Source organism: Marmota flaviventris, chromosome 2 (genome assembly GCF_047511675.1).
Source record: "Marmota flaviventris isolate mMarFla1 chromosome 2, mMarFla1.hap1, whole genome shotgun sequence".
Classification (NCBI taxonomy): domain Eukaryota; kingdom Metazoa; phylum Chordata; class Mammalia; order Rodentia; family Sciuridae; genus Marmota; species Marmota flaviventris.
The window spans coordinates 82,827,854-82,854,568 of record NC_092499.1 but is presented as its reverse complement, the minus strand read 5'-3'; the positions used below and the strand labels follow the sequence as shown (position 1 = coordinate 82,854,568).

At 41.5% G+C, this 26,715-nt stretch overlaps 3 protein-coding genes across 3 annotated transcripts in view; 1 reads left to right on the top strand and 2 right to left on the bottom strand.

The window, feature by feature from the left end:
- Positions 1-14,822, top strand: part of Ryr3 (ryanodine receptor 3) — a 360,681-nt gene extending 345,859 nt beyond the window's left edge. The window contains exons 94-104 of the mRNA XM_071607412.1: positions 1,395-1,525; positions 5,305-5,347; positions 6,011-6,138; positions 6,487-6,547; positions 6,860-7,006; positions 8,377-8,511; positions 10,023-10,179; positions 10,906-10,970; positions 11,343-11,443; positions 13,008-13,059; positions 13,861-14,822. Coding sequence (XP_071463513.1) covers positions 1,395-1,525; positions 5,305-5,347; positions 6,011-6,138; positions 6,487-6,547; positions 6,860-7,006; positions 8,377-8,511; positions 10,023-10,179; positions 10,906-10,970; positions 11,343-11,443; positions 13,008-13,059; positions 13,861-13,956 — 1,116 coding nt within the window. The 3' untranslated portion in view covers positions 13,957-14,822. The remainder of the gene's footprint in view (positions 1-1,394; positions 1,526-5,304; positions 5,348-6,010; positions 6,139-6,486; positions 6,548-6,859; positions 7,007-8,376; positions 8,512-10,022; positions 10,180-10,905; positions 10,971-11,342; positions 11,444-13,007; positions 13,060-13,860) is intronic.
- A 56-nt stretch (positions 14,823-14,878) lies between these two features.
- Aven (apoptosis and caspase activation inhibitor) overlaps positions 14,879-26,715 on the bottom strand; it is a 187,464-nt gene continuing 175,627 nt past the window's right edge. Inside the window, exons 3-6 of the mRNA XM_027925934.2 lie at positions 26,192-26,262; positions 24,835-24,930; positions 16,111-16,471; positions 14,879-15,325 (exon numbers count right to left, since the gene is read on the bottom strand). Coding sequence (XP_027781735.2) covers positions 15,210-15,325; positions 16,111-16,471; positions 24,835-24,930; positions 26,192-26,262 — 644 coding nt within the window. The 3' untranslated portion in view covers positions 14,879-15,209. The remainder of the gene's footprint in view (positions 15,326-16,110; positions 16,472-24,834; positions 24,931-26,191; positions 26,263-26,715) is intronic.
- Positions 17,181-23,852, bottom strand: LOC139704715 (endogenous retrovirus group K member 113 Env polyprotein-like). The gene is made up of 2 exons (XM_071608067.1): positions 23,727-23,852; positions 17,181-19,801 (listed from the first exon to the last, which is right to left on the bottom strand). Exon 2 carries the CDS (start codon positions 19,754-19,756, stop codon positions 17,873-17,875), a length of 1,884 nt encoding a protein of 627 aa, XP_071464168.1. The 5' UTR covers positions 19,757-19,801; positions 23,727-23,852; the 3' UTR covers positions 17,181-17,872.

Genomic DNA, 26,715 nt, shown 5'->3' with positions numbered 1-26,715 from the left:
CAGGATCAATTTTTTTTTCCCACTAGAGCAGCTCTGGCTATTTTGACTTCTCATTTCTTGGTATTTCAGCAGTATTCTCTGACCTCACTAACTCTGTCCCTTATTTGAAGTACGTGTACTTAGTTAAGGCCAGTGAATTACTCTCCTATCCCTTTTTGAGTTTCCCCTTGGTGGTAGGACTTTATAGCCATGCTACACTATCTAGTCTAAAATTGAAGTTATAAATATGGTATTCCTCCTCATCCATAGTTTCAGTTACCCTCAGTCAAGTGTGGTCCAAAAATATTAAATGGAAAATTCCAGAAATAACCAATTCGTAAGTTTCAAACTGTTGCCATTCTGAGTAGTATGATGAAATCTCACATAATCCCATTGTGTCCCATGAAATATGAATCTTCCCTCTGTCCAGTGAATCCACACTGTATATACTACCTACCTGTTAGTCACCAGTAGCCCTTTCAATGATCAGATTGACTCTCAAGACATCACATTGCTTATGTTCAAATAACCCTTATTTTACTTAATACTGGCAATTCAGCTATGCCAAAGAGAAGCCATGAAGTTTTTATTTTAAGTGAAAAGGTGACAGTTCTACACACACACACAAAAAAAAGCCCTAAATAAATTCTGAGACTGCTTAGATCTAGAGTAAGAACAAATTTCTATTCATTAAAGTGTGAAGAAGAAAAAAGAAATGTGTTAGTTTTGCTGCTGTCATATATCAAACTGCAAAAATTATAGCCACAGTGTAATAAGTACTTCAGATTTTTTTTAAAAAAAAAGGTATCAAATTTGTGTTTGTACATATAGGAAAAGACATAGGATATACAGAGTGTGATTCCAGGCTTTTCCTGGGGGTCTTAGAATGTATCCCCTGCAGATAAAGAGAACCGTGGGGAACGATAGGAAGAAACGTGTGTTCTACTACCTGGCAGGAGCTCTTTATGGGAAGAAAACTTCTATTCTAAAGGCATAAGATGAATATGACCCTAGCCTTTGAAGGGCGTTGGAACACATCAACATATTTCTGTGGCTGACCAATCTATTCTAGAATAGTTTGTTGTCCTTTCTAAGTCTTGGTTCGACACCAAGTCTAGGAGTATTATTCCTAGGTCTCATCTAAAAATTACCTTCTCACTAGGATGGGCAGAGATGCCCAGTTTGTATTATCAATTATTTAACTGAAACCTTAAAGAGTGGACCAAAGTAGATTAGCTTTTGGAGGGGCAGGTAGAGTAGTGAAAGGACTGAGATTTGGCTTTTGTCAAGGTGCCCTAAGAACCCCAGCATAAATTTAGTGCCCTGAAGTTGGAAGGTTAATTTTGTGATGAATGTCTGGAAGCAGGTGCTTTTAATCATAAAACCTTCTCTAATGACTGTCCCCCCATTCCCAGGTCCCTTTGGTGGTATTCAAAAGGGAAAAAGAAATTGCCAGAAAGCTGGAGTTTGATGGTTTGTATATCACTGAACAACCATCTGAAGATGACATCAAGGGGCAGTGGGACCGCTTGGTAATCAACACACCGTAAGTGTCCTTCCACCCCCACTCCCAGAGCAATACAAATCTCTGTTGTAAATCTAATGCTTCGCCAACCTTTGAGACTGATTAACATAAGCCTGACTTTGGTTTCTGGGACTTCTTCCTTGCCTATTCAAAAAAGTAGCCTACTTCCCCTCAAACACTGGTGTATATCTCTGTAAATTTAATGAGAGAAGAGATTATCAGGAGGTACTGAGCTTGTTTGATTAATATTGGATTAATCTGGTATCAAACTAGGTTTCCACATTTGAGTCATATACTTCCAAGACTTAACTGGACAAGGATCTGGAGATCCAGCTGAGCTTCTCCAGAGCCCCCCAGTGACACGGCTGTCCTGTGATGTATCCTCTCTGAAATCTCTTTAAACTGACAGCTGTTTGGTAACAGACTTCCTCCCTGCATAGTATTGCGGGGCAGTTCAAACAGGCAATCTGAGGAGGTCTGCAGAGGCGAGCCTTGCTTCCTGGTGTGCACATGGTACTGTAATGGGGAGAGCACCAATTCTTGAAGCAGACGTCAGCTCTACAATTTAGAGGACTATGAGCTTGGGCAAGGTAATCAACCCTTCTAAACCTCAGTTTCCTCTTCAGCAATAGAGGAATTGAGGATACCACCTCCTACAGTCTTGGGAGGATTAATGAACACATGTCAAATGCTTGGTACAGGCATCAAACTGTTTTCTACCTGTTCAAAAAAATAGCCATCACAATAGCAAATGGCATGCTCGAATGCCAGTACATTCCGTTATGAAAAGGAGAGTTGCAAGATAAATTATTGTCGTGAAAGTAAACACAGGTGACTGCTGGAACTCTTAGCCCTGCCAATTAAAATATTTAAGATATGCTTAAATATTTGGAAACATAACCCTGACCCCAGGGGAAGAAAACTGCTTCTCATCTAAAGACAATCAAGCAAATTGAGAGGTGGGTGTCTAAAGGTAAAATGGTCTCTACAAAGGGAAAGCTATTTTCTTAGAAAAACTTAAAAACTGAGCAGTGCAAATCTGAAGTCTTTCCCTGCCTGCAGATCCTTGCCAGTCTCCTAAGAAAAACCACTAAGTGTTATACTATTAATTTTAAAGTAAGCTTTCTATAATTCTTAGTAATGTGTAAGTCTGTGGTACAAGGTGATATGGCTTTAATATCTCAGTAAAAGTGCAGTCCAGTTTCTAGAAATTATTTTAATGAGACAAGTATACCAAAATTTCCCAACAAGGATATTTTTCAAGTGGCTTAAGTACTCAGAATAATGCATGCTTTAAATTTTTTAGAGTGACTTTTTTTTTTAACAAAAATGTCATAGTACATGATACTTTGTTCAATTAACTAATTTTAAAAAGGCTCTCCTTAAAATATAAACAATTTTAATTGATATTTATACTTATTTGTGGGGTATAGTGTTATAATTTGATACATGTGTACAATCTATACTGATCAAATCAGTAATTAACATCCTTCAAACTTTCCCTAGTTCTTTTGAAATGTGTAATTGACTGTGGACTAAGGTGGCCCCATTGTGCTATATAACATTAGTTCCATCGCCCCAGCACAGACACCCTGTTGCACTCTATTACACGTTATCCACTCTGAGCTGGCTTGCTTTATTTTTATATTGTTAAACACATATAAGGACATGTAAATGTGCATTTAAATGAGTTCCAAAGTTGAAAAAAATAGAATATTGCTGAAAGCCTGTTTTTGTCCCTGATCTTATACTCCTAACTCCCCCCTCCTTCCTGCTAACTTCTTTTCTAATATCCAGTACTAGTTAATGAAGTTGATTCTTACATTCACTCGCCTGCTTTATAGTGTTCACTTAGGTATTTGTCTTTAAATGTACTGCTTTAATTCTCTTGAACTTTATATAAATGGAATCATACTACTATAGAAATTATACTATCACTTGAATCTTCTGTTCAGCATTATGTTCGTGGAGCTCACTACATTAACGTGTATAGCTGTTTATTTCCAACATGTGAGTGTATGACTTGTGCATCTGGCAGTGCAATGTTTCGATTGTTTCCAGTTTGTGGATCTTAGAAACAGTGCTACAATGACCATTCCTATATCTGAAGCACAAGTCCAAGCGTTTCCCTGTAGGATAGAACCAGGTGGGGAATTTGCTAAATACTAGGATATGTGAAATGTTTATTCTAATGTACATTCTAAATGGTACTTATCAAGAGGGTTTTGTTTTCAGCAGGGATTGAACCCAGGGTAACCACTGAGCTGTATCCCCAGCCCTTTGTATTTTCTATAATGAGGACAGGGTCTCACTAAGTGCTGAGAGCCTTGTTAAATTGCTGAGGCTGGCTTTGAACTTGAGATCCTCCTGCCTCAGCCTCCGTAGTCATTGAGATTACAGGTGTGTGCCACAGTAACTGGCTATATCAAGAGTTTCTACTTCTCTTCCTCTTTGCCAGCCCTTATTGTTGTAAGATAATTTTGCTGATCTGGTAGGTGTGTACATTTCCCCGATTACAAAAGAGGATGAACATCTTATATTTTTTCCATTCATATGCAAATACATTATTCATGCATTTCCCTTCTGAAAGTCTATTTTTTAAGGAATGTTATAGAGTAAAAATATGTTCTACCTTCAAGGCGCTTCCTGTCCCTAGTCAAGGGATAAGAAATTCAAAATGCTCAGACCAAGGAAGAATTGTATCAGTCTATTTGTATAAGGGATTTAACAGAAAGGAGGTATTGGTGTGGCTTAATTTCTACGTATTTTATTTTAGAGTTTAAGTACAATGCATGGGGGGAAATCGAATAGTTTTGGTCAACATACCTGAAGCTGGCAGTTCTTTCTTGACTCTAATAAGAAACTATTTACAGCAGAGCTGGTACAAACTACAGGCAGAAGGAAGATCTCCTCTCTGGGGAGGATGGGGCTGGTACAAAACAAGGAACCACTTCTATAGGAGACAGGGACCTATGAAAGCAGGGGCTACCAGACTTGTGTGGGAATGGAAAATAGAGTAGAAGTGCACACTTGTTAAGAAAAACTGTATATAAATTAACCAAAGGCAAGTCCCAGTCTGGAAACCACAAAACTAGGAACCTTGTCTATATATATTCCATCACATCCTGCATCCCTACTACCTACCCTTTTCTGACACAGCAACTCATTGAATGGAACACATGTTTCCTACTAGGTTTTAGTTCTGGCCAGGCCCAATGGTGCATGCCTGTAATTCCAGTGACTCAGGAGGCGGGGAAGGAGGATCACAAGTTAGGGCCTCAATCAGTTTCTGAGGCTGGCCATGGTCTCAAAATCAGAAATACACAGGGCTGGGAATGGAGCTCATGGTTTAAATTCCCCCAGTACACAGAGGAGAAAAATAGGTATGTAGACTTCTGCCTGCAGGGAACAGTAGTGGTGGTACAGGAGACATTCTGGGGCTCAGAGGGAACCAGGGATGCATGGGTGGGCAGCCAGGAACCTGGGAGCAACAGGGCCAGGTGTGCGTGCTGGGAAAGTTTTTAAAAAATTCCTTCTGGCTAGTCATCAAGATGCCTGGTTCTTAATCACAATTGTGAGATAGAAAATGGAGAGCAGCTTTCCAAGCGCTTCAGAAGTCAATATAAAGTAGTGGAATCATAAATCAGGAGATCTATGATGACTCTAACTTCAATCACCTTGGATTCTTCAGTGAGCAGGACGGAAATAAAAAGATCACAGGCCCAGACACTCAGACTGGTGAGTTTCTTGATGTACCTGCCTTGATGTTAAGAATCTGCCTTTTTCATTTTATTTTTCAGATCTTTTCCTAATAACTACTGGGACAAGTTTGTGAAGAGAAAGGTATGCCTTTTCAATGGGGACAAAGTCCATGATGATTATAAAGAAATGTAGTATGTTAAGTTCTCCATATATACAGACATGAATAAACGTAGTGTTAGTTTTAAGATGGCATCTCAAGAATAAGTCACAGGACGGATTGTATATGCACGTCTGTAGGTGTTTGGCTTCTCATACTTATCTGCTTTAAATAGTTCCCTTCCCCCCTCCAAATTAAGACTTTTCTCTCCCCTTTAAAAAGATGCCAGATGCAATGGCACACATCTGTAAATCCAGTGGCTTGGGAGGCTGAAATAGGAGGATCTTAATTTGAGGTCAACCTCAGCAATTTAGCAAGTCCCCAAGCAACTTAGTGAGATCCTATCTCAAAATTTTAAAAGTAATTCAAAGGGCTGGGGCTATAACTCCATGGTAAAGTACCCCTGGGCTAAATCCCCAGTACAAAAAAAAAAAAAAAAAAATTCCAGCATAAAAAGCAGTTTTTCTTAAGGAGCATTATCACTTCCTTTTTCTCAGGGCTTACCCCATCCCCATTGCATTTTGACTCATGTCTTAAATCCACCCCTTGGAAGAACTCAAAATGTAGCAAAGCTCAGAAGATGGGGAGCTAGAGAAAACATGGAGGGTGGCCTGCAGCCCCAGTTCACCTAGCTTTTTTTGCTTTAGGTGATCAACAAGTATGGAGATCTCTACGGGGCAGAGCGCATCGCTGAACTCCTGGGTTTGGACAAAAATGCCCTTGACTTTAGCCCAGTGGAAGAGACCAAAGCAGAGGCGGCTTCTCTGGTATCCTGGTAAAGAGCTTAGGTGTTAAAATCCAAAATGGTTCAATAGAGCCTTTGTGTTTGCATTCCTCTCCAGTGTGCTGGAGGGAAAACTGCAACCATTCTTTGCTCTCCCAGGCTCTGACCTAAGTTCTAATGTACTGGGAGAGCACTGTTTTAAAAAATGAGACCAAGCAGTTTTTATGCCCAATAGAGCTGCAAGAGAAAGACTAATTAAGATTTCAGGATATATGACTCAACTATTCTGTCTCTAGGGAACCCATATTACTTGATAAAGTTCAGAGCTATATTTAGGTTATTAAACACTTAACTAAATCTTGACATTCTTACGTTATGAAATTATTTGCTCCTCTTTAGGCTGAGTTCCATCGACATGAAGTACCATATCTGGAAACTGGGGGTTGTTTTTACTGACAATGTAAGTATCACACCTGGAAAAACAAGATTCTTTGCCCCAGGTTCAGAGATGTCTTTGGATACCTCAAGGGAAAAGCTATGAACCATCCTGCCCAGAAATGGTCAGGAACTGACAGCCTCAGAGGTGCCAGGGGACTCTTCCTCGTACAACAGTGAGGGCAGCTGGGGCTTCCCTGGCAGTCATTGGGCTTATAGTACTATAGCACTGTGATCCCCTCTATCCTCACTGTCATCTCAAATGAGGGAGTGTGGGGGGGACAGCTTAATGAGCACACCAAGCAGTACAAATGCTAATTTTCTTTCATTTCCACAGTCCTTTCTCTACCTTGCCTGGTACACTACCATGTCAGTCCTGGGTCACTACAACAACTTCTTCTTTGCTGCTCATCTATTGGATATTGCAATGGGCTTCAAGACCTTGAGGACTATTCTGTCATCTGTAACCCACAATGGCAAACAGGTATTGGGTTTATACTGATTTGGAACAGAATGGATAGGAAAAAAATAACAAGTAGTACACAGTATGTGACAGGAAGAAATGTGTGATAGCACATAACGCACCTTTGTTGGCCAAATACTTGAACTACCTTTACAAAATTGCGAGAGGCACAAGACCTTGATTTAGGAGACTCTTTACACTTAAAGCAAGGTAATGGATGGAAATATCAGAATTGGTGTTGAAAGGATTTTTTTAGGCTTTGATATATTCCCTGGGAGTTAGCTTTGCAGGGAGGGTTCTATCTATATATGCCTACTTGCTGCTTTTGATGTCTGTATATTTGTTCTTAATTAGGGACACATCTTTCTACATATATAGTATGCATATGTATATATATGGTTCATCTGGGAATTGAACAGACTGAAAATAGCCATATTAAAGTCATGCAAGGGCTTCTTGTCTACAGATTCAAATTGTTTAACACTTAAGAACAATTAATTATGCATGAGACATACCTTCTCACATCTGTAAACTCACCATGCTTGTGCCAAGTCACAGGTCTGTGACAGTCTCACAACTATCTTATAAGGTAGATCTTATGGTCACTTTACCAATAAGAGAATTAAGGCTCAGAGGCTATATTTTAACCAAGACCATATAGCCATGACTAAGTGGCTGAGCTTAGATTTGAGCCCTTTGCTTTTCTATGGTAGGAAGTCCAAGTTCTTTTTTTCCTAAACCAACTACTTTCTGTGAGGTCTGCAGTACAGAGTTCGACTCTTCACCCCTCAAGAGGCTGCTGAGCACATCTGTTTTGGTCTTTCTATTGGTGCTCGTGCCCATTCCCTTTAGCGTAACTCCTTTTAGGCAAAGATTTGATCTTGTTCATCCTCCTATCTCCAGCTCAGTCTTAGGCCATGGTAGAGGCCCCTATCCGCATTCATGTGGCTGAATCCTTATATCCTAGGGATGCCATAACAGAATTACAGATCAATGACAGAACTTTTTGTCTCCAGGTTCTGGAGGCTGGAAGTCTAATATCAAGAAGCTAACAGGGTTGGTTTCCCCTCAAGCCTCGTTCCTTAGCTTGTGGACAGCTGCCCCCAGCTGCAATTTCACACTTGTCCCTGTGCCCCCTCTCGGCCTCTTTATATAACTAAATAACCTCTTCAAAGGCTCTATCTCCAAATTCAGTTGTATCCCCAGGTATGGACAGTTTGTTCTCCCACTAAGCCTCTTCCCTGGGGTCGGTCTTTCCTTCCGTGCATAGAGCATGGCCCCTCCACCTCTCTTCTCCCTGCTGCCTCACACTTCCTCTGAGCTGGAGTCTCCCATGAAGCTCTGGAGGCAGAGCGCCCCCACCTTCTCCTCATCTGTCTTCTCCTCTCCAGTTGGTTCTGACTGTTGGTCTCCTGGCCGTGGTGGTTTACCTCTATACCGTGGTGGCTTTCAACTTCTTCCGCAAGTTCTACAACAAAAGTGAAGATGACGATGAGCCTGATATGAAGTGTGATGACATGATGACGGTAAGAGCCTGCGCCGTGCAGTCACATGGGGGCCTGAAGAACTGAGCGCTGTGGAGGAGGAGGGACTAGAAAGGGATGCCCTGGGAAGAGAGGAGGGAAACAGCTTTCATTCCCAGGGAATAAGTGTCTTGGAAAGAAAAGCATGCCACAGTGGGGCCACTGTTCATCTCGACTCTCCAAGGTAAAGATGAGACAGCCTTGAGAATGGACCTGCACCTAAATTGCATGGAAGTCAAGCTTTGATTCTGGTGCTTGAGAATGAGGAGCAAAGTCCCCAAGAAATGCATCTGATTCATTCCAACCAGTGGAGTTCTTTCAGAACAGCCACCTAAAGGCTGAAGAACATGACACCAGCAGGAACAAATGGGGGTCCTGAAAGGCCAGGCCCTGGTGGGAGGAACAGCGTAGGGTGACCCACTATCACATACACCATAACCTGATTTCAACAAAAGAACGTGTCGGGGACAGGTGGTAGTGAACTACCCTGGTCTGTGTGCATTTCTCTATAAAATCAGTAACTTTTTTGGCTAAAAACTCTCCTTATGCCCTGAGCCAACTGCCCTCACGAGATGGCAATACTAGGCACCAGAGCACAGGGAGTGGTACCCCATTTTCAGCTGCCTTTACCCTGTGAGTTTAACCCACCCATTCAGGAGGAAAGATGGTGGTGAGCCAGTGCCCAAAGGCCTACACTTGATCAAACATGCAGAAGCAGCAAGTCTTACATGTTGAGCATCCCTTATCCAAAAGGCAGGGGACCAGAACTGACTTTTTTTTTGGGGGGGTGGGGGGGGCACCAGGGATTGAAGTTGGGACCACTTGCCCACTTAGCTACATTCCCAAACCTACACGCAGTCTGAGGATGATTTTTATACCACACTTGCTGTGCCTACATTTTGTCCTGTCATATGAGGTCAAGGGTGAAATTTTCCATTTGTGGTGTCATGATAGTACTCACACTTTTATTTTGGAGCATTCTGGATTTCTGATTAGGGATATTCAACTTGTATCTAAGATTCTGCAGAAATCCCTACCAAGTGTACCAGGAGAAGCAGAAGGAAGCTTTTCTCAAGAGTTTACAGCAAACCTGAACACCAGGATGGCACTCTTAAAATTCATTGAGGGAAAACTATCATCTGGCATATGCCATACTTATAAGATATATTTAAGCCCTCATAAGTACCTTTAATTAATTCTGTTGTATGTATCAAGTAGTTCAAAACTGTTTAACCAAAAAAGGCTGGGAATATAGTTCAGTGGTAGGGTGCTTGCCCAGTATGCACAAAGCTTTGAGTTCAATCCCCAGCAGTGCATTTAAATGAAATATCAATTTTTCTATCGTTGTAGATAATAAACTGATCAGATGGTATAGGAGACAGCAGTTAGCAGCCAGGGACACTGCTATCACTGCAGAGTCCCTGGCTCTTGGTCAGGGCTGCCACTCTGATCTAATCACACTCACGCAGGAAACTAAAGCTTTTGCTTTAATCACCACCATTTTTCTTCCCTAGTGCTACCTTTTCCACATGTATGTGGGAGTGAGAGCAGGGGGCGGCATTGGTGATGAAATTGAAGACCCTGCTGGTGATCCTTATGAAATGTACCGCATTGTCTTTGACATTACCTTTTTCTTCTTCGTCATTGTCATCTTGCTGGCCATCATTCAAGGTATGTTGCCTGTTATATTAAGTATGAACAAAATTTAACGAATCGAGTTTTTTTTTTGCTTTTTTGCATCTATGACCTAATTGTTTTATAAAGAAGTTTGTGAATTCATTCACCGGTTAATTTAGTAAATTTGGAGCATTTACTCTTTTGAGGCCTTGATTACATAAAGTCAAATTTCACCCAGTCACTGTTACAAGAAACTTGAAAATCCCGAGCAGACTCCCTACTCTGAATTATAGCCTCATCACTACTTCTGCCTGGAGATCTGTGACTAGTCTTGCCTGGGTCTTTGTCCTCTTGAGATGGGGAAGAAACAGATAGGAGCTGTGGGAATGTGAAGGGTTTTTAATCATCTTTTGGGGGGGTGGATAAGAAGTAGTAATATTTGTCAATAGCTTGTCAGGAATTGGAAAAAGAAGATTAATTTAGTTTGAGTCATCCTGTGCAATATGCAGGTGTTAAGGGCCCAGAAGCAAAGACCCTGGTACACATCCAGGTCCGAGGGGCCAGCAGAAGTGGAAAAGCCCATCCCAAAGACTGAAACAAATGGCCAAGCACAACAGGAGAAGGAGGGGGTGGTGGAGAGGAGAGTTTCGAGGAGCAAGGAGATGACAGCATCAGCGAGAAATGGTCAGCAGGGAGGCAGCACTTTGATAAATGGACTCTGCCACTCCCTCAAGATCACTATGCAGATTAAGATGCTAGGTCTTTGTTTTAAAATTCCAGGTCTTATTATTGATGCTTTTGGAGAACTCAGAGACCAGCAGGAACAAGTACGAGAAGATATGGAGGTAATGCTCTAACTACTCATTCCAACCCTATTTTTATATTCCCATAGCAATTTTTTTTAAGAAAAGATCTGGCTATTAGTTAGGGTCAGCCCTGGGCAAAACCATAAATGGTTTTATGATTGTCTGGTGCCTGCTCTGTGCCCATCTACCACACTTCTGGGCATTTCTCCCCTGTGTACCTTCCCCCAGCCTGCCACACTGCTGCTTCCTCCACTGTCCCATGGTTGGAGTGAGCAGCATCCTCAGCCAACCAGGAGCTAGGCAGATAGCACTGTGCAGTAAATGACTAATAGCCAAAAGCACTAAAGAGAACAGCATTGTTCAACAGACCAGCCTTCTTCCTATAACTGCCTTTTCTGTTACTTTTCACAGACTAAATGTTTCATCTGTGGCATTGGCAATGACTACTTTGACACAACTCCTCATGGTTTTGAGACACACACATTACAAGAGCACAACTTAGCCAACTACTTGTGAGTATTCTTAATTAATCAAAGTGAATTCTACTGTCATATAACTAATTAAAACAAATAAACAGAATGCCCAAACCATTTGTCCATATGCGCTGCATTGCTGTAGGCTGTCCCTGCTATACCACAGGTATTCCCAAGCTGTGACAAGACCCCCACCAATTTCTTTTTCCAGTGGAGTTTCCACGCTTTTCAATCCTAAAGAATGTCCATTTTTATTTCCAGCTCTTGTCCAGTGAGTGAGCAGCATCCTCAGCTAACCAGGAGCTAGGCAGAGAACCTCCTAGGCTCCCTGTCTGTACTGTTTCTTTTACATTCTCCTGTGTACCCCTTACTGAAAGGCCTTCCTCCTCAAAGAGGCCAGTGATCTGTAGCCAATTTTCAGGCCTCATCATCCCATTAATACAACTCCATGAGAGTGGCATAATTCTGGGTGGCTATGTTTTCACACTGTCGTATCTGTACAGCAACATCTGGGCAACCCAAAGAAACAGTAAATGAATACGTGGATTTCTTCTAAGGCAAAGGATTTGCTCAATAACAAGTTATTTGAGCCTACCATGTAATTATGTGATCTGATAATTGACTTTATAACTGATCATTTTCAAGGACACAAATGCTCTGCTTCCTGACCTTGTCCTTCCCCACTCTGTCCTATCTTTTATTGTTTAGAAAGTCCTAATCTTTCTGTAGGAAGGAACAGGTCCAGCCTTTGGGAAAGTTAGATTGGAATTTCTCTTTGTTCCTGTATATTCTCAGAACTTACATCTCAGTGGAGGTGATCAAGATACATGCCTAACAGGAAATGAGCACTGGCCTCAAGCTCGCATAGTGGGAGTACAGATGCATGTCGGTGGTGTTCCAGGTGGGGCCTCCTTGCTGAGACTTTTGTGGGATAGACTCCAATTACTTATGTTTGATCTTCCCACCTAAAATGATGCTTTTTCAATTTAATAAGTGTGCTAGGGGAACAGTGATGATGAAGACACTGGCCCTGCCTTCTTTAGGGAAGGCGAAACTAACGTATCTAGAGCCATCCCTCTAAGTACAGCACCACCCTCAGAAGGATTTTCTTTCTTCCTTGCCTTCAGCCTTTTCCTGAAGGGCACAAGGTTAGTTTCTTTGGAAATTGTCTCTGAACTTGCATAATGTGAGCTGAGAGTTCAGCCCCTCAGGACACTCATGTGTCAGAGACGGACACAAATCTTCCACATGGATCATGGGTAGAACAAGTAAGACCACACTGGGATTTCCGAGTTGTCCAGTATAAAAAAAACAAAACTAGATTTCTGGAAGCATGAACGCACCTTAAGGGGATCAAATACTTTCAGCCTTTTTCCTGCCTGACACCCTTGATGCTCACCTATGATTTCAGGTCTACATTTTCATTAGATAAATCAGCTGGTTAAAATTTTATGGTAAGAGGTTGGGCTGCCATTTTACTGTTTAGGATTTTCTTAAATGGTGGACAAAACTCTAAGCTCAAAGATTAGGGATGGTAAAGAGGTAGTTGGTAATTGAACTTTGGTTAAGACACCTTTTTCTCATCATGTCTTTTTTCCTTCAGGTTCTTTCTGATGTATTTGATTAACAAAGATGAAACAGAGCACACGGGTCAGGTGAGAAATAAAATGCCCTTAAGAACCCTACCTGTGTTAGATCTTCCCTGAGTTTTAAGAGTCAATATCCAAAAAATGACCCCACTATTCTCTTGCATGCATTTTTTCCATCCCCTATCTGACTTAAAGAAGCCCGAATTCTATGGGGACCCTACCTATTTCCAGAGTCCTCCTGCTGAACACTGACATTTCCTAAACCATTGCTCCTACTGCTTCAGAGCAGAATAACTGGGGGTGGGGAGAACATTAGAGGAAATGACAATGAGAAATGGAGTAAGTGGCTGTAACAAAGAATAGGGGAGTCAGAGAACGACCTTGTGCGGGGGTGACAGTGGGAATGTGGAGGTGTGCGTGAAAGAGGACAAATGAGGATACTTTCTGTGACTATGAGAAAAATAGAATAAGGGATGAAAACGGTTAGTCAATATCCAAACATCACTGGATTTATAGGAAAACTACAGCTCCCTAAGTGAAGGAAGACATGGTGGGTACATAGACCTGTGCTCTCAGGCATCTGCCTAAGCCAGCACAGAATGCACCCCAACAAGTGCATTCAGTCTTCCCTCCACTTACAAATGACATGGGACTAGCCCCGCTTGCAAAATCTTTTTTGGGGGGAAGGGGCAGAGGATGCATTTTCCTCCTCCCTGCCAGCACTGTGGGCTGGAGTAGAGCAAGAAGAAAGTGCCCTTTGGGCTTCAGGTGTATTTGCAGAAGTCTTCCTCAAGGGAGCCAGAGCAAGAACTGGGTTTTTATTTACGGTGGTGTGAAAAGAAGTACCCTTTGTTCACATTATTTCAGGAATCTTATGTATGGAAGATGTACCAAGAAAGGTGTTGGGATTTCTTCCCCGCTGGCGACTGTTTTCGGAAGCAATATGAAGATCAGCTGGGATAAATCTGAGTGAAAGAAGTCATTCTGGAAGGTCAACCTTTGGGGAAATGAAATCCTTCCATAGTTCTGCAACATGTTTGTGACATTTTCCACATGCTTCCCTTATGAGAAAGTATTTAAAAATCTGACATTTGGAAATTGATTTGTGCCTAATGGACAGACATCGTGATAACCTGTCAAGATGTTAATAACAAGGGATGGTGAGGAATCTAATACGTTCGAGTTTTCTTAGTTCTAAAGAAACTAGTGTGGGGGATGGCAGTACTGCGGAAAAGGTCAGAAGTATCAATTCTTGAACACCTGAATATCATGTGACAGTATCCCACCGTGACTCATGGTCTGAACTACACGAAATTACATTAACTGCAGTCCAATTTTTCCCATGGTATGTGCTAGTGACGATATCCAGAATCAGCCTGAAAAGCTTTAAGCAGTTAATGAAATAGAAAACAAACCAACACTTTGTCGACACTGAAATATCGATTAAGTGCCTTAAAAACCTCTTTAGATATAGCTATGCAAGTTTTTTATGTTTGTGTTCCAGAAGGACAGTTCCATTAAATAGTTGTGCTGATCTTCTGTCTTACTTTATGAAACTGCACTTGAAGGTTATTCATAATTTTTTTTTCAATAACAGCTTGTCACCTGCTGTTATTAGAAGAAAAGTACTGTACTGAGAAAATTCAGAAAAATCTCAATCTTATGCCAAAATTGAGTAATGCTTTATGGTCCCTTGTAAGTAGTGGAGCTGCTAATGTTTAGGTGAATCTCCAATAAAATGAAGTGCCCATTGCAATAAAGTAATACATACCAATCCATGGTTTGGCCTCTCGTACCACTTCTGAATGATTCTATAACCATGCTGGGACTGCTGAGGAAAGGGACATAAGACAACAGCAACTTCACATAACAAAGAAAAAAAAAATCCATGGACCAGAGGGTGTTTATTTTGGCCAAATGCATGCCTTTTTGATTGCATGTAAGTGGGCAGCACCTGCTATGCTGTAAACATCAGAGGAAGGAGGCTATAAAATTCTCTGCCTCTAAGGAAATCTATTAGATTACTAAGCCAGAATGCAACTAGCCTCTGATATGTATTATTTCAAATGCTGCCAAATAAAGAGGTAGGCATCAACTGCTGTAAGCATACAGGAACGCATGGGGTATACTAGACAACTGAAGGATAGCCTTGTGCCCACCCTGAAGTAGAAGGCAACCAAAATTGCTTCAGGCACTTTTCCCCCCCCCCTTTCTCTTTAGGAAATCATGCTGTCCAGCCAGTCTTCCAGTTCTTCCTCGGTCACATTTTTTGATGTACTTGGTTGCTCAGATTCCATGTTCTTTTCTTCAGTCACAGATGGTTTTGCAGGAACTAGGGAAATAAAAGCAGTATTAATAACCTTACATTAGTCCCAGCATTGACGGCTAAAGCTTCCCCAGGGTTTGTTCCAGGATATAATTCAGCTCTAATTATTACTTGCCTTATAACAAGGGGAAACATTCTCATTATTTGTTACTCCCAAAGATGATACAATAATTTCCAAACAAATTAATAAATGGGGGAAGAGATTTGCTTTTATCTTTATTCTGAAGTTAAAAAAAACTAGTAAAAAGTGAATCTTTTTTAGACCAATAGCTCTGTCTTTCCATGGTTACAACAATCGTGAAAAATCATTAATGGTTCTCAAATGCAGTATATGGAGGTGGCCTTCACCACATCAGATGGGATACCATCTCAAAGTGTGCACAAATTACTAAGTATTCTTCACTAAAAAGATGAAAATAGCAAGAAAGTATAAAGAGTTGGTTTACAAGCCTGTTCAGACAGTCGATTAAAAGGTCTGCTGCTGAAAAGCTGAGGGCTACAAGTATCTTAATGCCTTTCCATAGCACAGGTTCAATTTGCAGCCCCAGGGTTAGTGCTGCAGTCAGGCAGGCAGCAGCTTTAGAAGCTCAGTGTATCTAGTGAGAGGAAGGTTGTCAGAAAGGTCAGCTCAGGGGGAAGCAGAGACGTGAGCACAGGAATAGATGTCAGGGACAACGCTGGATCAATGTCAGACACTGAGAGGGCTGTGTAGGGATGTGATGCGAGTGGGGCTGTTCTCACAAAAACACCAGAATCGAGAGAAGGGATGGGGAATAAAATATAAAACATACCTTCTTCCTCTTGGGCCATCTGCCCATCTCTCTCAGATTTCATGTCCTGAGATGTCTGGTCTGGTAAGATGTTATCTCTTTCTTTTACAGGTGATTCTAAATTAAGCAACAGATCTAGTTCTTCTTCCAAATGGTCTGCTGCTGACTGTGGTGGGGAAGTGGGTTTCTGAGAACTTCCTGAAGGATCTGGTCGTGGGCTGTCTTTGGCCAGGGACCCAGGGCAGCCAGCAGTGGAAGATCTCAGCTCAGAGAGGGGCCCCCTTCCTCCAAGCCCCAAGGGCCCCTTTAACTGCATGCCTAGTCCCTTGCTGTCATCACTTCTCTTTGGTTTCACCTGAGGAAGCTCTAAAGGAACTGTGGCCTGAAAGAGAAACAGAATAACTGAGTTTAAAAGGCCCATGTCTTTTAATCACTAGCCTGAAAGCTAACAATGCCATTAATCTATTTGAATTTATACTTAGATCTCTAATGTGACATGAGCATCTGTAAAAGTCACTGAGAAATAATTAGCAAAGCAGATCTGTTCATGGTATTTAAATGCATTAACATAAAGGTACAGAACAAATTCCCCAAGGAGGAAAGAATGACTCTGGGCAATATTATTTAAGTAAAAAATGTCAGACATGAAAGAAAACGTGATTTCACTATGTTTGTAGGAAATTCAAAATAGGCAAAACTAAATATTAAAAGCCAGGACAGTGGTAATCTTTTGAGCAGACTTGAAGAGGAAGTAGATGGTGACTTCCATGTGGTAGAACATTCTGATTCTTGATCTGGATACTGATTTCATAGTTCTATGTGTACACTTTTCTGTATATTACACTTAAATGAAAGTTAAACACTTTCCTCATGATTGCAAGGTTACAGTCTAGGGATGAGAATCCCTCTCTAGAGGGAAGGCTGTGGGGCAAGTGGGCCTCACAGTGGGTAAGTTCAGAAAGGTTCAGCCCCTCTCAGGGGCAACAACCCCTTGTTTTCACTTCAAAGCATTGTTGACAGATCCAGTTTGCTAATAACTCCTTGGGGCAAGGAAGGACATAGATAAATACAGATATTTACAGTATGGCACCATAAACATAAACTGGGCTAAATGTCTAGCCCTGTCAGTTATACAGAGCAAAGCTGGGATTCTGATCCTAGATTTGACCTAGAATAGGTACCTGGCTTTTTTTCCTTGTTTGTTTTTAATTTCCCAGGTGAATCTACTGTGCACTCAGTATTAGAACTTAATAGCATGGGTGAAATGAGGGGTGGTTCTTCCTTGACTGTTCTCTCTCCATTTCCAATATTACCCCCAAGTCCTGTTCATGTCACCTTAGAAATACCTCTTGATGAATCTACCACGCGGCCTGCGCAATGGTTTCATTAATGAGGTTCTAGGCATAAAGTTAGTTAGAAGAGATCGAAATAAAACACACAGACACAGTTACCTTATTTCTATTGCCAGGTCCGAGACGGCTCCCCTCTCTGGCTCCGACCTCTAACCGCCCAGCAGGGCAGCAAGGATTACTCAGGGCTAGCAGGAGAGAGAGAGAGTGAACACGCCAGGGAGTAGCCTTTTATTGGGGAACAAGAAATTCAGGGGATAATTCCATCCAATGAAGGTTGAGGGGGGACTGCACTCCAAGGTCAGGGTCAGTGATTGGGCCCCCGGGGTCAGTGGTCAGTCACACCCCCACACGGACGGGTTCTCTCATCAGGAAAGGGCCGGGAAAATTCCGACACAGCCAGAAGCCTCAGACCCTTAACGGGAGTCGCCCAGTCACGTGTCAGGATGGCTTCCCACATATTCCCCCTTTCTATTCTTAAAAATGAGGCGGCAGTTCACTCTTTGGAGTTTCTGTATTCTTGTTCCGAAGACTCGCCATCCGATAATTATAACACAAAAGAGAATTAACAGCAAAGAGAATAATCCAATAATGTACCAGGCCGAGTGTTTAAGAATATTTCCAGGGTTGAATCCATTTAACTCCTTCAATATTTGGTTTGCCAGAGAAGAAGGATCTGAAAAATCAGCTCTATTATTTTGAATGTCTTGGATATGGTGATGAAGTTCCAGAATATCCAAGCTATTATTACTATTTTGCCAAATACCTAATAAATGGTTTTTAACCTTCTCCCAATCCCAGAGAGAAGCATTGTACTTGGCAGCTGTAACACAAACATACTTATAATTGGCATGGCATTTAAGCCTTTCCTTAAATTTTAAGGCTGAAAGTTCATTACCTATGTCTATAACAGTCACCTCTAAGGCGTTTAATTTAGTCTCAATCCTTTCATCAATATTTACTCGATTACGCAGAGCCTTGGAAGTATTTTGAGCTAAATTATTAAGAAATTTGGCATGCTGAATATTTTGAGACAATGTCAGAGACACAGAGACAGTTGAGGCAATAAAGGAGACTAGCGCCAAAACACCAACAATTATAACTCCAATAGCACGTTTTGGTCTTGTTAACTGGGCATGAATTTGCTGTAAGACTTGTAAACCAGTATCAGCATACCATGGCTCTGAAATATTAGCAGGTAATAAAACAAAAGAGGGCTGATGAAGTATCAGCACTCCTTTTCCTCCATTATATCTAGTAATACAATTGGTTAGGTTACATTTATTACAAGTAACAATATATCTGTCATCTATCCATTTAACTTTTACATTTCCAATAATTAAAACATAAGGAGATTGGACACAGGCTCGTAAGCCATAGCATGATCCCTCTTTACAGTTCTTGCCAACAAATTTTGGTAAAGGTTTGTCTGTAAAATGTAAGAATTCTGAGGCAGCAATTAAACGCCAAACATCTTTCTGAACACCTCCTTTACTATAAGTCAAAATATTACTAACAAATCCTGCAGGTGTCATAGCAGAATTTCTTCGTAATTGTCTTTTATCAATTTTTGGAGACCAGTCTAAAATATACCCACTATCTTTAGACACCTTATGTTGTACAGGAAAGGTATTTACACAATCCATCCATCTAGGAAAGGTGCCAATCTCAATTGTAGAACTATTTGGACAGTGGGGCATCCGTGGAGGTTTTGCAGAAATGACTGGCTTGTTATGGGAAAGTCCCATCTTAATTACTGATCTAGTATAAGGTCTTAAGTCCCCATAAAAAGAATTATTTGTCAGTCTATGTCTACCAATCGCTGTCTTTTCTTCGAATGATACTTTTAGACAGCCGGCATGTTTATCATGTGACCAACACAAAGGTAATTGGGCACTGTAGCCAGAATAATTAAATCTAGTCACATGATTGGGAGTAATATGGGTATCTGTAAATCCTCCCATCATGAATGAGTCATTAGTAAATACTGGAATAGATTCTCCAGTCCACACAGCTGGGTGTACCAGGGGTGGATCTGGGAAATATGTCCAGTAAGTGTCTACTTGATCCCCCTTTACCTGACAGCCCAACAGGGCAATTACTGTTGCTACCATCATCACTGGGGTCCTGTTCTCTCCTAGGTGTCGAAGTATTCGGGAAGCCTGGGTTGTTAGCTTCTTCAAGTCTTCCCATGAAATCAGCTTTTCGGCTGGGTCAATCTGGTCTTTCTTCATCCTTTTCCGATATCTCCTCCTTCTGGATAGGGCCTCCTCCTGGTCAATCCTCAGTCGCTTGAATCTGGGTTCTATCTCTTCCATGTCTGATAGCACGTTCAGGTACCCAAATAGGACGAAAAGTGCCTTCTGGGAAAATACAAGCATGACCTCTACCCCACATTATCACTGGGTCTGGACCCTTCCACTGACCAGTCTGTAAATCTTTCCACAAAATTCTGCCTAAAGGGCCTGTTACTGAGGGAGACATTTGTCTCTCAGCAGCAGTGTGACCTTCTGCGTCACAGTTTAAAAAATTTAAAACAAACAAGGCATGATTAAGGCTATTTTGGGGAGTCATAAACCTATTCCCCCCCTTTAATTTTTGTAATTGAAGCTTAATAGATAAATGAGCTCGTTCCACAATGGCTTGGCCTTGAGGGTTATAAGGAATTCCTGTTTTATGATTAATTTTAAACTCTTGGCAAGATTGTTGAAAAGAAGAGCTTACATAAGCTGGAGCATTATCTGTTTTAATCTGCATAGGGCACCCTAAAACAGAAAAAGCTGCTAGGCAATGAGAAATTACATGTTGAGTATTTTCCTTAGTACGTGCTGTGGCAAAAATAAATCTAGAATAAGTGTCCACTATGACATGTACATAACATTGCTTACCAAATTGAGGAATATGAGTTACATCCATTTGCCATATTTGATTTGGTTTTAATCCACGGGGATTTACCCCTGATGGCAGAGATGGAGTGTGAATAACACACTTAGGGCATTGGCTTACAATCTGACGAGCTTGTTCTCTAGTAATATTAAATTTTTTACGTAAGCTAGAAGCATTTTGATGATGTAAGGAATGGGAAGCTAGTGCACAGTCATATGAAGACATCTGTTGACAAAAAGCTACTAATTTATCAATCTTGTCATTACCAGAAACTAAGGGTCCTGGAAGATTAGTATGAGCCCGTATGTGCCCTATGAAACATGGGTACTTTCGCATTAGCACTGTCTTTTGTAAATTATGAAATAACTCAAATAACTCTTGTGATGAAATATACCCAATAACTGAAGTTTCAATATTTTTAGTAACTCCGACTGCATATAAGCTGTCAGAATAAATATTAATAGGCTCATTTGAAAAGTAATTTAAGGCACAAATCAGAGCTTGAAGCTCTGCTCTTTGGGCAGAAGTATAAGAAGTTTGTATTACCTCTGTGTGAACATGACTATAAAAACCTGCTTTACCTGAGTTAGAACCATCCGTGAACACTGATAAAGCTTCATCTATAGGATGTGCACGTACAATCTTTGGAAAAATAAGTGACGTTAATGATGCAAATTGTATAATCTTATCACGAGGATAATGGCTATCTATCTGGCCAGGAAAATCAGCAAAAGCTATCTGCCATGAGCTAGAAGTTTGAAAAAGCCAATTAGTCTGTTGAATAGAAAATGGAATAATTATGATATCAGGCTCAGATCCAATTAATTGTAAAATCCTAGTTCTACCTTTAATTACTAATTGAGCTATAGAATCATGAAAAGGAATTAATGTCTTTTGAGGAGAGTGGGATAAATAAATCCACTCAATAACTCCTAATCTTTGCCATATGGCTCCTGTTGGGGTATGTTCAGTTGGAAATATTAATAAATACACTATTTCTTTAGGATCAACTCTAGTAAGCTGTGCATTTTTAATTGCATGTTCAACTCTCCTTAAAGCCATTCTAGCCTCTAAGGTTAGCTGACGTGGAGAGGTTGGAGAGGGATTTCCTTGTAATATCTGAAATAAGGGACTTAAATTAGAAGTAGTTAGTTTTAAAGATGGCTTCAGCCGATTAGTATCTCTTAAAAGCCTTGAAAATCATTAGGGGTTTGTACGGAAACTGTTCGTTTCGCTCCGGTAAAATTAAAGATGGCGGCCCCCATGGTCGGCGCGATGACGTCACATTGCGCGACCACCTACTTCCTCATTTTCGGCCCGGGGGCGGGCCGACCGGAAGTTTGTGTTCCGGCCAGGCGGAAATGATGACAAGAAGGCGGGCTCATCCGCGCCATCTTGATCCGCCGCATGGGGCTGAGCCTTGCAATATCTATTATCGCCAGTAGATGGAGCCCTGAACTTAAAATTGCGCATGCGACACTCCCGCGCAAAATGATTATTTCTCCCGCAAATGTAACATTTTCCGCGGGGTTTTCGTACTAAATCCTGTGGTTTCAAAGTTTCTTTTATTGCTGCAGCTAGGGCCACTGTTTGTAAATGAGTAGAGTCTATGTCAGAACATAAGCGAATAAACTCAGAAACTGTCCCTTTTTTACGGTGCGGTCTAAGAACATCCTGACAGTATTTATTTGCGTTTTCGAATGCCAATTGCCTAACAATGAACTCACTCGCTCCCGAGTCCCCGATTGACCTGTTTGCAGCCTGGTACAACCGGGCTACGAAATCTGAGTAAGGTTCACTCGCACCTTGCCTGATTTTGCTAAGAACTAAATTGGACTGGTCCTTGGAGACAATCTGCCTCCAGGCCCGTTTTGCACAATTAGTTATTTGATTGTACACTACAAAATCATAATTTAACTGTCTTTCTAGGTCAGTAAATTCACCTGTCCCTAGAAACATTTCTACTGGCGTTTCTATATCCTGTCTTTTGTTCTTTTCTGCCTGTTCAGTACAGAAATCAGTCCAGTAAGTCCTCCAAAGTAAGAAATCTCCCTCGCTCAGACAAGATCTGGCTAAAGAAATCCAATCGCTAGGAGGAAGGGGTTGTGAGCAAATATTTTCTATCAGGCTCTGTACAAAAGGCGAATTGGGACCATACGTCTCACATGCACTTTTTAGTTCCTTAATGGTTTTAAATGGGATTACAGCATGAACTCTAACTCTCTGATCTTGTTCATTAACTTGCTCAAAAACTGGAAAAAGTTGAAAACCGCTAGTATCCTCCCCATCTTCCTGTGCTTTCTTAATACCTCGCTGGAACGGGGTAAGAAAAGTCATTGTTAACCCAGCGTACCTGTTAAATTTTGTCCTTTTAGCAGGTACCGGCCGAATTCGAATAGCCTGGACAGGCGGTGTTAAACGCAGCCTGTTAAGATTCCTCTGTAAGTCCTGAATTTCCATGTCTGATTCTTCTCCCTCAGATTGCAAGTCATGGTCAGACTCTGTACTATCGTCATTTTGAATTTGGGTTTCTAAACCACGTGGCGGAGAAGAACTCTGAGCCCCTCTAGGAATCTCTTCCGGATTTTCCTCTGTAGGAAGATCCTCTACCTCTTCCTGAGGGCTTTCTAAGATCTCGGAGGTTTGTCCTCTATGATCTCCATCCCTAGAACCTCCCTGCGGGCTAGTATAGTCCTGCAAGTTTAAAGTCACATTCCTAACCTTAGGTTTGGCTTTTAGCGTCTTTGTTTGTAAACGGCCTAAGGGAAAAGGAATTAACTTAGCCTCAGGCGAATTTTCCATTTGAATAGACTTAATAGCCCTTTGCAAGCCTTTTAACAGGTCTTCAGGGGGCCACGAACTTTGACCCATATATTCAAAAAGACAAATTTCTAGAGCTGTCCAAGTTTTCTGAATACTTTCTATGCCTCCAGGTAGTTCATTAGAAAAATAAACTTTTTGTAACTTTCTTCCTAATTTCTCCCAAGTAGATAAATTTGGAGACTCTTGTTCACAAAACCAAGGACAATATTCACCTACAATCTTTAAGAATTGTAATAACTGAGCTTTCTTTATCTGTTTTCCTTTCTGATTAATTATACTGTCTAAAATAGTCAGATACATTTCCTTATCCGTAGAAGTTGAATTTCCCATTTTAATTAATTTAACGTCTCTTTCCTTCAATAGCTCCAGGTACTTTTGTGACCCAAATTGTCACCTCTTCCTTTATCTTTATCTTTATCCTTATCTTTATAGCGCGCTCCCACTCAATCTAACTAATCTAGAATGCCCCCCTCGTGGGCGCCAATTCTACCACGCGGCCTGCGCAATGGTTTCATTAATGAGGTTCTAGGCATAAAGTTAGTTAGAAGAGATCGAAATAAAACACACAGACACAGTTACCTTATTTCTATTGCCAGGTCCGAGACGGCTCCCCTCTCTGGCTCCGACCTCTAACCGCCCAGCAGGGCAGCAAGGATTACTCAGGGCTAGCAGGAGAGAGAGAGAGTGAACACGCCAGGGAGTAGCCTTTTATTGGGGAACAAGAAATTCAGGGGATAATTCCATCCAATGAAGGTTGAGGGGGGACTGCACTCCAAGGTCAGGGTCAGTGATTGGGCCCCCGGGGTCAGTGGTCAGTCACACCCCCACACGGACGGGTTCTCTCATCAGGAAAGGGCCGGGAAAATTCCGACACAGCCAGAAGCCTCAGACCCTTAACGGGAGTCGCCCAGTCACGTGTCAGGATGGCTTCCCACAGATGAACTCTTCTTTGCCATCTGTACCATGATTGAGTCCAGACTACAGTTTTTCTCACCTGTCCCACGTGACAGCTTTCTACTCTGCCTCCCTCTCACTCTGCCCTCATGTAAGTGCACACACTCACCCATGAAGACACATGCTCCAATCCCGCAGCCTGCTCTCCATTCTGTAGCCTGAATGTTCACTGTTGTCATGATCATTTTAGTGAATGCAGACCTGATTGGACCACTTTCCTTTAAATTTCGGCTCAAATATTAGGCCTCAGCTTATCTGTGGCTTCTTTAGAAAAGCCACTCCTAACCACACCACAGTCCAGGTCCATTAGTACAATCTCTCATAGCACATTGTCCTTCGTAGGACTTACTATAATTTGTTTGATTATTTGGTACCCCTCTTTCCAACAGATTAAGCTCTAGGGAGGCAGGAACTATACGTCTGCTCACCAGCATTCCTGGTGCCCATTGCAGAAAATGACACACAAATATTTTGAATAAAATAACAGCCAGATTTTATATTCTTTCACTCAATTCCATTACATTTGATCCTTTAAAATTGTGCAAATATAAAATGTGAAAGAGGGATTTAAACTCTTTTGTTCTCTAAACTTCATAAGAAAATCTTAACACAAAACTGTGTGTGAAAGAAAAAACTGAATCTGAGATATTCTGAAGAGGGCCATTTCTCCTCTGGTTCTTCCCCTCCCCTGATAGAATCCATATCAGTTCACAGATACCTTCAGGGTTTTTACCTGGATCAACTCAGCAGCAACGTTGAGTCGGAGTGAGAGTGGCAGTTCTTGAAGGGCTCGAACGAGTGATTCACTGTCCACATAAAGTGCCGAATTCTACACGAATATATGTGTATGTATATATTTTTTAAAAGAAAGAAAATATCAGGGAATGATTAAGTATAACCTTTTGGAAATAAAAGATCAAATAAAGTCACTAAATAAATAATTTACTAGAGCTACTTTTGACTGGGAGTAAGATCGTAAGTCACACTAGAGGGGTCACAATCCTTGTCTCCACATTAACTATCTTCTTGGGTCACAGCTCACCCTATCAGAACAGCAGCAGAACAGTGTTCCACTCGCTTCAAGATGCATAGTAACCTGCAAACCATGAAGCTTTTTGCAATTACTGTCAAGTTGGAGAAAAAACATAAGCATTTAATGAAGTCTAACTGGACATGTTCCCTCAATTCACACTGCTGGCCCTAGGCAGGAGAGGAACAGCTGACTAGGCAGGGAGATGGGACTGTGGGTAGTACAGTCTGCTTCTCTTAAACCAAAAAGTGGAAAGGGGAGAACCCAGAAACACCCTCTCTCCATCCAGCAACATTCCATGTGGAACCATCACTCAGGGCTTTCTTTGGCTACTGTGGTCACTCAGAAATAAAGTAATATCAATGCACCAGCCTCTCAAACTTAACAATATTTGGGAAACATTCCAGATGACCTCTTCGTTCTGAATAGCTACTTCTGGATGTCCTAGCCACCAAAGAGAAACAAAACTTAAAGGTGATACCAATGACCTGCCCAACAGGAAAATACCACTCACCACCTAAATCTGCCACTGACTGTCACAGGGACAGCTAGGATCATGCCCTGACTTCAAGTGGACAGAAACCCATCTCCACACTCCAGTGCTCAAATGCCTCACACATCAATGGGTTTATAACCAGACACAGAGACACTACTGGTAGACTCAAGCAGTGCCCTGCCACTCCAGACCCACATTAGCCACCAGTCCTCACATTAATAGTACATGGACATGGACAGAAATGATCTGACTTTTCAAGGGCCCTTCTGAAATTGTTCCAAGAGGGCTAGCTCTTGGTAAGCAACCTTGGCAGCACCAAATGGGATCTTTTGCTAAGTCTGAGTAATTCACACAGATAGCCAGTGAAAAGGTGAGCTCAAGCTTGAAGGACCTGTGTAATTTTAGTCCCCTGAAATATTCCTGAACAGGTGAGGGAAGTAAGAATAAGTTACACATGAATGACAACTTCTCTCTCCATGATGACCCCCTTCAACAATAACAGAAAAGGTGCTGGCATTCAGTCTTAACAAAAAACATTCTAAGTTCAAAACCAACTTATCCCACCTGCTTTGGACATGAAGCTTCACCATCCCATTCTTTCTCCTCAGCAAACCGGAACTGTGTAAAGGAGTCCCCTAGGAATAGAAAAAAAAATTAATGGAAAAAAAAAAAAAACCTACAAAGGATATCACCTAGTTTCTCTAATTCCTTTTTGAAATAAATGTGCCATTTCTGAAGAGCTACCATTCCCAAATTTAGCAATACCATCCTGCAAGGTCCTGGCTCCTACACCTTTACACAGACCTCCTTGCATGGTGGGCATTCAAAAGTACTGTTAGAATTTACATTGTTTCATTCAGTTCTCTGCAAGCCACCATCCACATGCTTCTCAAGGGACAATTAAATAGTTCAGGACTGCAGGAACTGCCAGCTGTCCATATTTAACATAGTTTCATTTCATCTGCTTGATGTATGCAAGGAAAGTGATTTGGGGAGGGGCAAGGCAGAAAAGAGAAGAATGGGACTGAAGGAAAGCAGTTCTAGACCAATTCACAGCATAACAGAAAAACTCTCTTCAAGAAGAACTT

What these genes read in the sequence shown, in the direction of transcription:
- LOC139704715 (XM_071608067.1), bottom strand. Translation starts at nt 19,756, where the DNA reads ATGGAAGAGATAGAACCCAGATTCAAGCGACTGAGGATTGACCAGGAG.